General features: G+C 43.5%; 1 protein-coding gene across 2 annotated transcripts in view; it reads left to right on the plus strand.

Moving 5' to 3' along the window:
- The window catches only part of PHKA2 (phosphorylase kinase regulatory subunit alpha 2), a 44,516-nt gene that overhangs the window by 402 nt on the left and 31,375 nt on the right, over nt 1-12,739 (plus strand). For both annotated transcript variants that reach the window (XM_075175331.1, XM_075175340.1), the window contains exons 2-10: nt 4,970-5,128; nt 6,499-6,546; nt 7,041-7,209; nt 8,066-8,148; nt 8,763-8,843; nt 10,928-11,026; nt 11,352-11,498; nt 11,731-11,784; nt 12,342-12,464. In XM_075175331.1, coding sequence (XP_075031432.1) covers nt 4,970-5,128; nt 6,499-6,546; nt 7,041-7,209; nt 8,066-8,148; nt 8,763-8,843; nt 10,928-11,026; nt 11,352-11,498; nt 11,731-11,784; nt 12,342-12,464 — 963 coding nt within the window. The remainder of the gene's footprint in view (nt 1-4,969; nt 5,129-6,498; nt 6,547-7,040; nt 7,210-8,065; nt 8,149-8,762; nt 8,844-10,927; nt 11,027-11,351; nt 11,499-11,730; nt 11,785-12,341; nt 12,465-12,739) is intronic.

Below are 12,739 nucleotides of genomic sequence, written 5' to 3' on the forward strand. Positions count from 1 at the left end.
CCGCTTATATAAGTGCACGTTGGAAGATCTGTGGAAAATACAGCAAGTCTGAGCTTGCGAACAACGGTAATACCGTGTATAGAATGCCTTCGTGGTCGTATGATACACACCCACCCGTTGTAACACTATAGATATACATGCCGTAACACAGTTAAGTCCCAGTAACACAGAGGTCCCTAGCAGGGCCTCTGAAGTATTTCTGTCAGCGTCGGCTCGGGGTGGGTCGAGGACAGAGCAGGGTTCGCGGTGGCCGCCGTGCGCCCTTCGTGCGGTACGTGTGTGCCGCGGGGCGCGTCCCTGTGTCCCGACCCCGGCCCGCTGCCGGCGGTGGGTTTAGTGGAGCGACTTCTCCCGGTGGTGTGCTGCTTGGGCCCTGGGTTGTCGGGCAGGGCTGCCTGCATATGTGAGCAGTAAAAGAACGAAGATGTCCGGGCTGGTAGGGAAAAACTATTAGCCACTCTGTTTTTTGGCCATGCATAAGCGTGTAGCATAGTGCCCTCTGCTTAATGTGCCTGCTTCACCCAGGCGGGCTCTGAGGACTCACAGTGTGCTCTGCAGTGTCATGCGTCGGTTAAAACAGTCCGTTACATAAAGATGAGAGCAACAGGGTTTTTTTGCACAAATCAGTTCCCAAATACATTCAGTTGCTGAGAGTTACAAGAAACTGGAAAGCAGTGAAAGAAGAGATTAGGACCCAAATCCGCTTAGGTCGGTAAGACTTTTGTAACTGACTGTTGTTGTGGGCACAGGGTCCAGACACCTGTGAATTAATGTTTGTGTACTAATTATTGTAAACTCATTAGAAACAGGTACAAGAACATGGTATAAGTGGTGTGAGAAGATAATTCTGCACCCTGCTGTGTTGGGGTGCAGGAGATGCTTTGAGTTGTGCTCCTGTCTCTGCCTTTTGTCTGCAGGATGACTTTGGACAAGTCACTTTGGCTTCCAGTGCCTGCCTTGATTTCCGTGTTTATAGGATGAGGATCCCGATAACAGCCTCCATTAGAGGAGAGATGGAGCCTCTGAGATCCAGAGATCAAACATGCCCTGTGAAAGCTGTGCCTTAATGATATTAATAGTTAACAATAATAAAAAGGGTAACTTAATGGAGTTTATACCAGTGACCCAGAATTTTGTAATTGCTGTTTACAGTGCTTGGATGCATGTTCATGACTCAGTGCTGCCTTTTCCGCTAAGTGCTCGATGCTGGGGGGAGTTCAGAGGTGGGGGAAGGAGATAAGTAAGTTTTCTTCTGTGTGTGGAAAGCAAGTCACAGGCTAGCAGCAAGGCAGAGGGACAATGATATCACAAGAGGGCCCAGAGAGATGCTGCAAGGCGGGTTTCTAGATTTGTTTTCTGTATCTATACTCTTTATGGTTTTCCACTGCAATAGATTGAAAAAGTCCTGCTCAGCTGCGTAAAGAGATGCAGTGCTTACTTGGGCAAATTAGGACGGTTGTCTTTGGGCCACGTGCAGCCCTGTCTTGCTTGGGAGCAGAATAGCCCATGGCGGGATGGGCTGGGCTGCTGCTTCCCTGCTGCTGATGCCTTGCTGGTGCCTTTCAGGATGGAGCCAGGGATGGGAATTTAAGCCATCGGTTTGCCCAGAAGCAGCCTGGCACAAGAGCCAGGAGGCATTTGAGATGTTTCTGAGGTGCCGCTACTCAGCACAGGGGTGATGTGTGACTGTGACCTTGTACCTCGCATCCATAAGCGTGCCAGATGTGCAGACTTGGCATGTCAGCTGGTGTGCTCTGACAGAAGGCAGTAACGAGCCTGCTTTCATAAGGGTGCAGCAAGGAGAACACATGGTGTGCTCAGGAATGTTTTACTTGGGTAAGAAGGTGTTCAGTATACCAGGGGTCAGGTTTCTCAGTAGCAGCAATTGACCTTGCGTTCATTCCAATCACTCTAGATCAATGTCATCTTAGAGGCAAATTTTAATTCAGAATATACGTGCTACCAAGCAGACATGCATTCAAAGCACAGGTCCAGACCCCTCACCAGGGTTGACAGTTTTCCGCGTGCGGCACCTTGCAGGATTGGATCTGTAGCAAACTTTTTCTTGTTTTGCAGGCGTTGCATTCTGCTGATCAGTCCCCGCAGCATGGACGGTGATAGGTACGATCCTGTTAGAGGTTGTACAAGGAGGCTAGGACCAAACTACTGGCTCCTGTCTCATGCCCTTGCATCGGTTGTACTGGCCTGCTGTGGTGTGGGGTCTGCCAGCTATTGCATGTGCCCCTGGGGACAGGGGCCAGAGGGATACTGTAGCTGAGCAAGCACTGAAGAGCATCACCAGAAGGCTGTTCTCAGCTGTTTATTACACTTGTTAATTTGAATGAGATAAGAAAAAATGTGAATCTTAAAATATGTACATAAAATATTAAAACTTAATGTGTATATACATTTTACGTATTTCTAGGGTACTATAAGAGAAAAGCATATGGAGCTGATAAGGAAAGCGCATCTGGCATACCTTTATGGGTAATCCCAAATGTGTTACGTCTGGTTTCATGCAAACGATCTATCTGCAAACTTTGCTAAAGCTTACATCAGTTTTCCTCTGACGGACCAATGAGACAGATGCAAATTAAATAGATATTCAGCAAGGTGCTAAATGTGGGCTTACTTGTATTGCTGCTCTGATTAGAACCCTGCTATTTTTGTACCTGTATTGCTGAAGTTCTTATTAGCGTCTGGTCCCCTGTAGGAACTGGGGTTGTGTTTTGTTTTTTTTTGTCTCCAGGCTAACAGATAGACTTAAAAATAGGATTGGGCATGGTACAACAGTTTAAAGTCTTAGTCCAGCAATCAGCTTTCTGTTGCAGTGCTCTCAGCTTGCAGAGCCCATGGCTGCTGGTAAAATTCTTTGCTCGGCGAATCTGTACATGCAGTGTGATTTGCAGGATGAGACCCGCTAGTCCAATTAGCGATCACTGCGTAGACGTAATGCTTTGAAGTACTAGCTGAGCTAAAATCCCTTTGACATATTTGGGATTAAGCACACTCAGTGTTTCTTCAGGTTCTTTAGCACCTTGTAGGGGTTGTACTTTTCATATGGTGTCAGCAGGTAACACAAGAAAAGAATTGTAACTTTTAAGAGTAAGTACTTTATAAAAAACAACTTAAAAATATTAAACGATTGAGTTGTTTTGCTAATATTCTGAATGTGCATGAGGAAAGACATTAATGGGTTGTCAATCCATGAGAGCCAGCCCCAGCGCTCCCCAAGAGCAGGGACCTTCTTGTAGAGGAACCAAAGGCACTGGAATGGTGATAGCTGCCATTGGATGTGTTTAATGTGGCCTCTTGAAGGCAGGCAGGTCCCTCCCTGGGGATTGAATGGTGTTTTAAAATCTTGCATGGGCCATTTTTCCGGGATTTCCATCTTGGTACCTAGAAGCATTTTTTATTTTGCAGCTGGCAGCCCACCTAGCATGGAGTGGGGAAAAAAAAATCAACATGATCATTTCTCAGGCAGCAGGGCAATCCCTGTCAAGCCAGGGCTGCAGGTACATACACATTTGTTGTGCTGCATGGGAGGAGGGAAACAAAGTGCCCTCTAAAAATACTGGGAATATGCAGTCTGCCTTTTGAGGTCCTGGTTTTCGCCACGCAGATGCAGCACTGAACTGGGAGCAGAGTCTCCTTTCTTCGCTCGCTCACTGTTCTTCTTCTGTTATTCCTTGATTTGACTTTTCAAGTTCAGAAAGAAGTTTTTTAAGCTTTTTGGGTTCATATGTGCTACTTTACCCATCAGATAGATGAATAGGTGGTTCCTGCTGTTGTTATTTGGTTTGTGAAGACCACGCTGAGGGACTGTTTCAGCAGAACTACATGTTTCTACTCTCAGCGAGTCACTAGACATTGCTGTATTGAAACCATAACAATAGCACTGACTGTGCCCAGTCATGTGTGTCAGGCTGTCACCCATGTCTTGTTCAGCTGTCACATGCAAAGCCCAGGAAATTGTAATTGAAGCTCCTCCCCCTCAAAACTTCTTTCTTAAAAATAACTATGAAAGGAGTTAAGTGAACCACTGTGTGGCAGAAATGAAAAATTGGGGTGTATATTCTTTTTAATTTTACTTATCTCTATTATTGTATTCTTTGCCCCTTGTCACACCAGCTCTGGCAACTGGTCTTCGTTCACTCCACTGAAATTGGCTGTTAGGGCTCTATTGATTGAAAGCTCTATCAACCTTTTGTCTCTCTACCTCATTTCTTTGTAAAAAGAAGAACAACACACAGCTGAGAAAGATGGTCTTAAAAATTAATGATAATGAAGTGATGGGAATTAATGATGAAATGAAAAATTTAATGGAGTATTTGGGATGCAGGAGACTACTCAGTGTGCTGGTTTTCAGACAGTGCTCTGATTCAACACCGTCAGAATTTGTCTTTCTGTACATTTTCCAAAGGAGGATATAAAAAGGCTTTGCATGCATTCATGCTTTAGCTGTCATAAACCAAGCGGGTAAATAAATAGAAATACTTTTTTTAATTTCCTAGAAGGGAAGTACTGTTTTTTGACTTCCTCAAGATTATGCCACAGACCGGTTACATAGAGAATAGATCCCAGACTCAGTTTCTAATGTTAACTCAGTACCCTCTTCTCCTTACAAATAGATAAAATTAAAATTCCTGTTTCCCCAATGTATTTCAAATTTCACTCAGTGACAATCTAATAATCCTAGGTGGATGAGTATGTCCCACTGGACGCTATAAGCTTTATATCCTGAAGTGTTCAAAGAAATTTTGCATTTCACTTGTGTGAGTTTGGAAAGAAAGATGGAACCTCACTTTTGTTGCGAAACTGAGAGCAGCCGCAGTGTGCAATCAGCGTGAAACCATCTCTGGCTCTCTCTTTTATTTAGTTACCCTTTGATATGGAAAGAACTGGTGTGTCTTAATAGATGGGATTTCAGGTAGTGATGTTTGTTCTTTATTCTTTCTGCCGTGGTTAGAATCCAGTTACGGGACTGCTCTCAGCTGGTACAGACCATAAGGATGCTTGGGTACGGGACAACATCTACAGCATCCTGGCCGTGTGGGGGCTGGGGATGGCTTATCGGAAGAATGCGGACCGGGACGAGGATAAGGCCAAAGCCTACGAGCTCGAGCAGGTATGTCAAAGTTCGGCGTAAGCCAGTTACACTGTTTGTTTGTTTCATACGGTAGGGGTTTTGAACGGTGCATTTGCATTGCTGCTGTGTCTAGGATCTGGCAGGGTTTTCCCTTCTTGGACTACGTGTCTTGTTCCTATGACAGCAGCATCCATGCAGCGTGTGATGTGCAGTGTTGCCGGCAGCCTTCCGGCAAGCAGGATTTGGAGAAGTGGGTGACAGAGAGGCTAACATCTGAATTAAAATATAAATAAAACAAAAACATGTAGGAGTCAAACTTCCATCAGTTGGCCAATTGTTGAAAATTAGGCTTCTCAGAGATTTTATGCCCAGATTTACAAGCCTCTGATTAAACCTTGAGATCCCTCATGAGGTGTATTATGGAGCAGAAAATCAAGTCTAGGTCGCTTGGATCCTAGGGTAGCAATTTATCTGCTAGACCATTCTTCCCCATAAGGAGAAGCATGCCGTTTAAAGTAGCAATCTTTGAAATGTGCACTTGTGTCATCTCATGGAAGTCGTACATGGTGTATAGATGTGTTTGATCAAACCAGACAAGGCAACGATCTCCAAACTGGTAAGACACGTGTGCTGGAGAACTGGAAGGGGAGGTAACTCACACAGTTAGTATCTATAATCTGCAGCTGGGAAAGCGGGTATCTGAAGTGAGAGTGTAGAGGTGGGTTAAATGGGAAGTGAGGGAGTGTTAGTGTCAGTGTCCTGCTGTTGTTTTGAAGGCATTAGGTAAATTTTATGCTGACATGTACTGCTCAAACCAGGGATATCTGTGGTGACAGAATAACCTTGACTCAGTTTACGTGATCGTATTTCGAGGCTATAATAATTTTTGGATAAAAAGATGGGGTTGATTTCTTCGTTTAAGACAAAATCTTGTGCTTCTCTTTGTATGCACTAAAGACCCTTTTTTTACATTAGTCATCTGCTTTCTGTTGTACTGTATAAAAAGGGGAAGAAGCTCCACAGGTTTTCCAATTGTGTCAATGTCTTGCAGTCATCTACCAGTGTTCCCTGGATCTGTCACTCTAAAAATCATCATCATCATCATTATTCTTATAAGACATAGCATTCCTCTTACTCCCTTAGCTGGACAGAAGGACCACAGAGAGTTGCTCCACTGTTTAGAGAGAGCCTTTGGGAAAAGATTTGTTCTCCTGGATAGGGAAGTGGGAATAAAAATCAATCAGTACATTAAAAAAAAGGTATGTAAAGCATTTCGGGCAAATATGCATTTTTTTACCTTTGGCAGGACCTTAGTAGGGGGCGTGAACTTTGTCGCTTTTGAATGTTGTTTGTAACAGCTGATGAGGCTGGCCCTGTGAGGGTGTTACTGGTCTGTTTTGTTCCTGCAGAACGTTGTGAAGCTGATGCGGGGACTCTTACAGTGCATGATGAGACAGGTAATCTCATAGATATGAGTTGAACTAGTACGTGTTGCATTTACGAAGCATTTCATCTGAGACGTATTCCTTGTGTCTTTTCTGTAGAGCGATTTTTTTGCATGTGTGTAGATAGTGGTGTGGGGAGTCTTTTTAAAACTCTTTAGTTTCTTGAGCAAAACTCTGATCTTACTTGCACCTTTTTGTGATTGTGCTTGTAGCAAATCACAGTTTTGCCTTTGCGAACTGATTTTCACCAAGATGCATATCTGTAACTAAGATCTGAACTCAACAAGATAGTTTCATTTTATTCTTTCCCAAAGAGATGTGGATTTAGCTGGAGCCTAAGGTTAGAGATGTGTTTAAGCACTCTGATCAGTCAGAACACACTGAAGTGAGGTAACAAAAATTAGGACCTCAAGTTTCTCCTCACCTAAGAAAAGGTATTAATTTTGAAATAGTTTGGAGGATTTCTTCCGAAATGTTTCATATTTGTAAGTTGTGGTGTTTTTTAGGTAGATAAGGTAGAGAAGTTCAAATGCACGCAGAGTACCAAAGACTGCCTACATGCCAAGTATAACTCTGCTACTTGTGCCACGGTGGTTGGGGACGACCAGTGGGGGCATCTGCAAGTGGATGCAACTTCCCTTTACCTGCTCTTCTTGGCACAGATGACTGCATCAGGTAAGCAGAAGATACTTTAGCCTTGACTATTGTTGCAGTCTTTTTCTATTCTAGCTTTTATTTAAAAAGAAAAAAAAAGTTGTAACTTCTTCAAAGACCTTTACATAGTTATTACTCAGAAGAAAGTAGTATTTCTCTGGAAAAGGGACGTGGCTTAGTTAGGATTGCATGTTTATAGTAACTGCCCGGGCAGTGCCCATTCCCTTAATGTTTGTTGGTGTACAAATGCATGAGATATTCAGAGTCATGTCAGAGAAGAGTGTTTGAAGACGATGTAGGGTGTCGTAATGGACAACCAGGTTTCTTCAGAGAGCGGCGACGTTGAATCAGGTGCCACTAGTCCCGTCTGTGTTCCTCTTCTTGCTGGCGCTGTTTTATCTTGTGCTATTCTCAACTGTACTCTTCCTGTGAGGATAAGTTTCCTTACATGTTTTTCTGTCCTCAGAGCCCCTTGCAATTGACCCCTGCAGAGTGGGTGCCTGGTCATCCTGGCGGTCCCTCAGTGGGGCACTGAGCAGGCGGAGGGGTGGGGAGGTGCGGGAGTTGGGATGCACTGCTCTCGAGAGCCAGAGCTGGCTCAGCTGTCTCTGCTTTGTACCCACCGTATCTGAATGCCACCCTCCCAGGGGTGGTTTTTGGTTGGTCTTTGAAACAATATGTATTGTGGCATTTGAAGTATTTTATCAGCAGCAAGTATTGAGGCTTGCTGCCTGATCTTTTGAAATCGGTATGAGTTTTTCCTTTGATTTCACTGGGCAGTAGTTGGTAGCAAATAAACAAAAGCATGAAACTCAGCAAACAGTAAATATTTCAGTTCTGATACAGTATAATTACTCTCTTCCCTTCTTTTAATCAGGATTACGTATTATCTTCACCCTTGATGAAGTTACCTTTATTCAGAATCTTGTTTTTTACATAGAAGCTGCATATAAAGTTGCTGTAAGTATTTATTTATGTGTAGATTACCTGAACACTGCTCAGATGTGGGTGGAAAATTATTTATTGATGGAGAAGGAAAATATGGACTTCTTTTTCCATGAGAAGGTATCAGAACCTGTCAGTACTTTACATTGTGAGCAGCATCTTTGGAGATGGTGGGAGGGCGGTGGAGGATTTACTGCTGCCTGAGAGAGGTATACTTGTTCTATCATAATACTAGTTTTTCTTTATTGATAATTAATAATATTTCCTGATGTCTCATTAAAACCTTATGGGCCTTTCTAAAAAGAGCAAAGTGTTAACACACTTTGGAAAGTGACGAGTTGAAGGGGCACAGGGAGAAGCATGCACAGGGAGAAGGATAAAGGGCTTTGTGTGTTCTGTGAAGACAGTGATTCATGACTGTGGACCTGATACTGCTGGGGTGTATTTTTATGTGCTGCTCTTTAAATGAGGAGGGGCTCTTTGGAGACTTGGAGCCTTTTTTTTCTTTTTTTTAAGGCAAATAAATTAATTTCATGCAGGGGTCTGGGTTTTTTTGTGGGGTGAGGGAGGAAAACATTGGTTTTGTACATAATCATGCCAATTTTTTCTTGATGATGTTGTTGTTGCAGGATTATGGAATTTGGGAACGTGGTGATAAGACAAACCAGGGCATCCCTGAACTGAATGCGAGCTCCGTAGGGATGGCCAAAGTGAGAATGTCTTCCTGACACCTCCTTCGTGGCTGTTCTGTCATGCTGAAGGGCTCTGACAAACCTGATGGCTTCCTTTGCATAGCCTTCTTGGCCACTGCGATAGTTAACTGATTGTATAAGAATTTTTTTAGGGGTGTGAGTGAGTATTTTTCAGTGTAAAATCCTTGTGATAATGGCTTTCTTTGAAGGACCTCAGCACAGTTGTTCCGTGGATTGCAAGAAAGGTACCAGATTCATTGAGGCGTGAATCTGATCGATTCAGTGAGGTGCAGTCTCATAAAGTGGCCTCTGGTTTTCTGTCCCTCTTTCTTAATTCTCCAGCCCCAGTATTATATGTGAGGTTTTCATGGTAAGATTAAGTCAGATGTAAATTCTGGAAAACAGCAGAATATCAGTCAAAGAAATTATTCACAAGTAATTTAGAGAGAAAAATGAGTAAAGATGTACTTAAAAGAAAGTGGATATTTCTAGTTCCCTCATAGCACAAGGTCACGGAGATACTAAATGAAGCTCAGAAGGCCATATATGTAAATGTGTAATTGACAACTACCTTTTTACATGGTGTCTGGGGAACTGACAAGCCAAATATCATTAAGGTCAAAGGTGTAGTTGCATTTCAGCAAGATTTATTAGTTACCAAGATTTGTGTGACTGCAAGAAGAAGAAATTGCTGGTCTTGGCCACAGTTCAGTCAAATAGCAACGGGGCAGTGTCCGGGGGGGAGGTTATTCCTTAGCTGTCCAGTACGGACTTCTTTTGCGCTGAACAGCCTGATGTGGGTTGCTGTGGTCTCTGCACGACTTCTGGGCACGTTGATGTCAGGACGATCTGTGGGACTTGCTGCACAGCTTTGTTTCTCTGTGGCCTGAGTTCAATGAAAGTGCTGTTTGGGGTGGGACTAGGGAGGCTCACTGGAGGCCCTGCTGCAGAGGGTGAGGTAGGTGCTATTTTTTTTTAATCTGCCTCAGGAATTCTCCCTCTTAACATTTCTCTCCCATATCTGCTTTGTGTGGCTACCCACAGCAGCAGTACAGCATAGAGCGCATGCCTTTGAGTGGATCTCAGTGCCTTTTCTGCACCATTAAGACTCCATGGTCTTGGCTATCAATTCCTCAACAGGACTTTCTGCTGCTATCAGGAGCATCTGCTGCTCTAGCACTCGGCTAGAGAGAGGGGCTCTGCAGAGCCAGTAAACCCACGCTTGTGTTGGAAGAAGAAAAATACCCTTGCCTCTCTGCAGAGAGATAAGGCAAGATGCACTGTGCGATCCTTCCTTTGTCAGAGATTGTCATTAGCGTGAGCCTGCAGGACAAAAATGGGCACGGAGCAATATTCAGTGCTACCGCAACCCTGTGAATATGCATTTCAGAGGACGGCTCTGCTAGCCTGACTCTGGCTGTCCCATCCTTGCTCTCTTCCTGCCACATTCCCTGCGTGGTGCTGCAGACCCTGCTTCTGCAAAGCCAGGTTTTGTAGCCTGCGAGGTTAAAATAGGAGTGCCCAAATGGAGTCGGTGGTTGGGCTGCTAATGTCTTCGCTAGGCAAATGTGCTATGGCCAAGAGGTGTGAGATGTGGTGATTCACCTGTAGACGTGGAGCGTGCTGTGCCTCGGTTGGCTGTGCAGAGAGCAGTCGTCTTGTTTCTCTTTCCCTGGGGAAGTGATAGGGTCAGAGAGCTGGTGGTGCTTTCTTCTCGGGGCACAGGCCTCTGCTGATTCTGGGATGCCTTGAACAAGCCTTCCTCTTTGAACAGCCCTTCAGGCAGGAGGAGTGAAAGGCCACTGAATGGGGGGTTATTTTGGAATATAGGAGAGGAGAAGCATTTATTACGAAGTACTTTAATATTTAGATATTATCTCAGTGGAAGCCCTGCTTCCCATTGTTTTGCATTGCCTTTAAATTGTAAGAAGGGTCACCAGCACATCAGTCCTGTATCCTACTAGTGGAAAGACAGAAATATTTACTTTTTCTAAAATATTGCCAAGCTTCCCTTTGAAGATGAAAAAGCTCAAGTGCTAGGGTGTATACTTAGCTTAAAAGGTATTTAATGGTTTTGGGTTGTTGTTTGGTTTTTTTTGAAGGCTGCTTTGGAAGCAATTGATGAACTAGATCTTTTTGGCGCTCATGGAGGACACAAATCAGTGATTCATGTTCTTCCTGACGAAGTAGAACATTGTCAGGTAAAAATTAGTCTTGTTTCCTTTGCTAGGGGAAAACCCAACACCCTCTCCCTTTTTTTTTTTTTAAAATGAAATGTTGATGAACTGAACCAAGAACCGAATGTAATGAGGATGGCTTCAGAGTATGCTGTTCACCCTGTTTCTAGTAGCTCATGTGAAAGTCAGTGGTGTGAAGCATTCTTGTTCTAACTCAGTTAAAAATTATTATGCGGTAAGCTCTCTGTCAGTTTGCAAATAGTATAGTCGATTCCATTTGCACTTGACATAGTCTTTTGAAGTAGGTAAATTGTTTTACATCCCTCTCTTCTGTTCCTGTTTTGCTCAGTCTATTCTATACTCCATGTTGCCAAGGGCTTCCACGTCAAAGGAGATAGATGCTGGCCTTCTCTCTATTATTTCTTACCCGGCTTTTGCAGTGGAGGATCTAAACCTTGTTAATGTGACCAAGAGTGAAATCATATCCAAATTGCAGGTAAGGATTTCCTTTATTTTTATTTTCCAGAGGGAAAGAGAAGCAGAACCTCCCTTTCTTAACCGAAAATCCTAATTAAACAAGGTTGCCAGACTTTGTGCATTTGTGCATGGAAGAGAGGGAGGAAAATCCCTAAGTGACACTTAAAACTCAGCATATACTTTTATGCTGACGTTAATCTATGAAGAACAACAGTATGTCAAGTTTGCTATAATTTTGTCTGTTTTTACAGGGCCGCTATGGTTGCTGTCGCTTTCTCCGAGATGGTTACAAGACACCCAGAGAGGTACTTCTGATACATATTTTCAGTAGACATTAGGAAGAGTTTTCTCTCTTGTTTATAGCCCTTTTTTTGTCTCATTTACATGAAGAGGTCAAGTTCTGTATTGCTGTTAAGACATCCTAGTGGATTTGGAGGTAATCCAGGTATCCACCCTAGAAATGACACATATCTGAAGGAGGCTAAGGGTTTGAAAACCAGTTGTTAAGGATGGAACTTAATTCATAATTCTGTAAGAAATGAACCCTTAGATATGCTTATGGTGCCTAAGCGGAAGCAGTGTCTCTGAGGCGTCCCAAAATATCTTTGAACTGAGGCAAAGCCAAGGTTATTTGGGTGACACCTAGATTCTGAGGCTGGGAAGGGTCGATTTGTCTAGGGAACGATTAAAGGAGTTTGAGACTGAACGTGAAAAAGAAGTCTAGAGACTGCACGGAAACTGTTTCTCGTGGTTTTATTGGTTTCTTGGTTTTAATTAATTGTATAAAGTAGGCTGCCATTATGATTGGAATATGAGTGACTAATTTAGCACTGTGACTAAACGAGTATGATTGAATTTCTAGGATCCAAGCAGGCTGCACTATGATCCTGCTGAGCTCAAGCTCTTTGAGAATATTGAATGTGAGTGGCCGGTATTCTGGACATACTTCCTAATTGATGGAGTATTTAATGAGGACAAAATTCAGGTGAGGAAAGCAGAAATTACTTTCAATGGAAATGAAAAGCCATTTACCCACAGTATTTTGTAGCTTTGCTCCATGTTTATTTTGGGTATCAGTTGGATACCCCATCAGCAGGATGGGAGTAGTCTTCAGGCAATCTCACCTTCCTGGGGAGTTCGTGATGTGGTAGAGGCTGCGATGTTGTGCACACTGGGGCCTCGTTGCCCTCTCTCTACCAGGTAGCGTGGCTCTGTTAGCTGGTGTGCTCAAACTGGGCTGAATGGAGTTAATTTGCCTGG

The sequence above is a fragment of the Calonectris borealis genome, chromosome 1 (assembly GCF_964195595.1).
Source record: "Calonectris borealis chromosome 1, bCalBor7.hap1.2, whole genome shotgun sequence".
Lineage (NCBI taxonomy): Eukaryota > Metazoa > Chordata > Aves > Procellariiformes > Procellariidae > Calonectris > Calonectris borealis.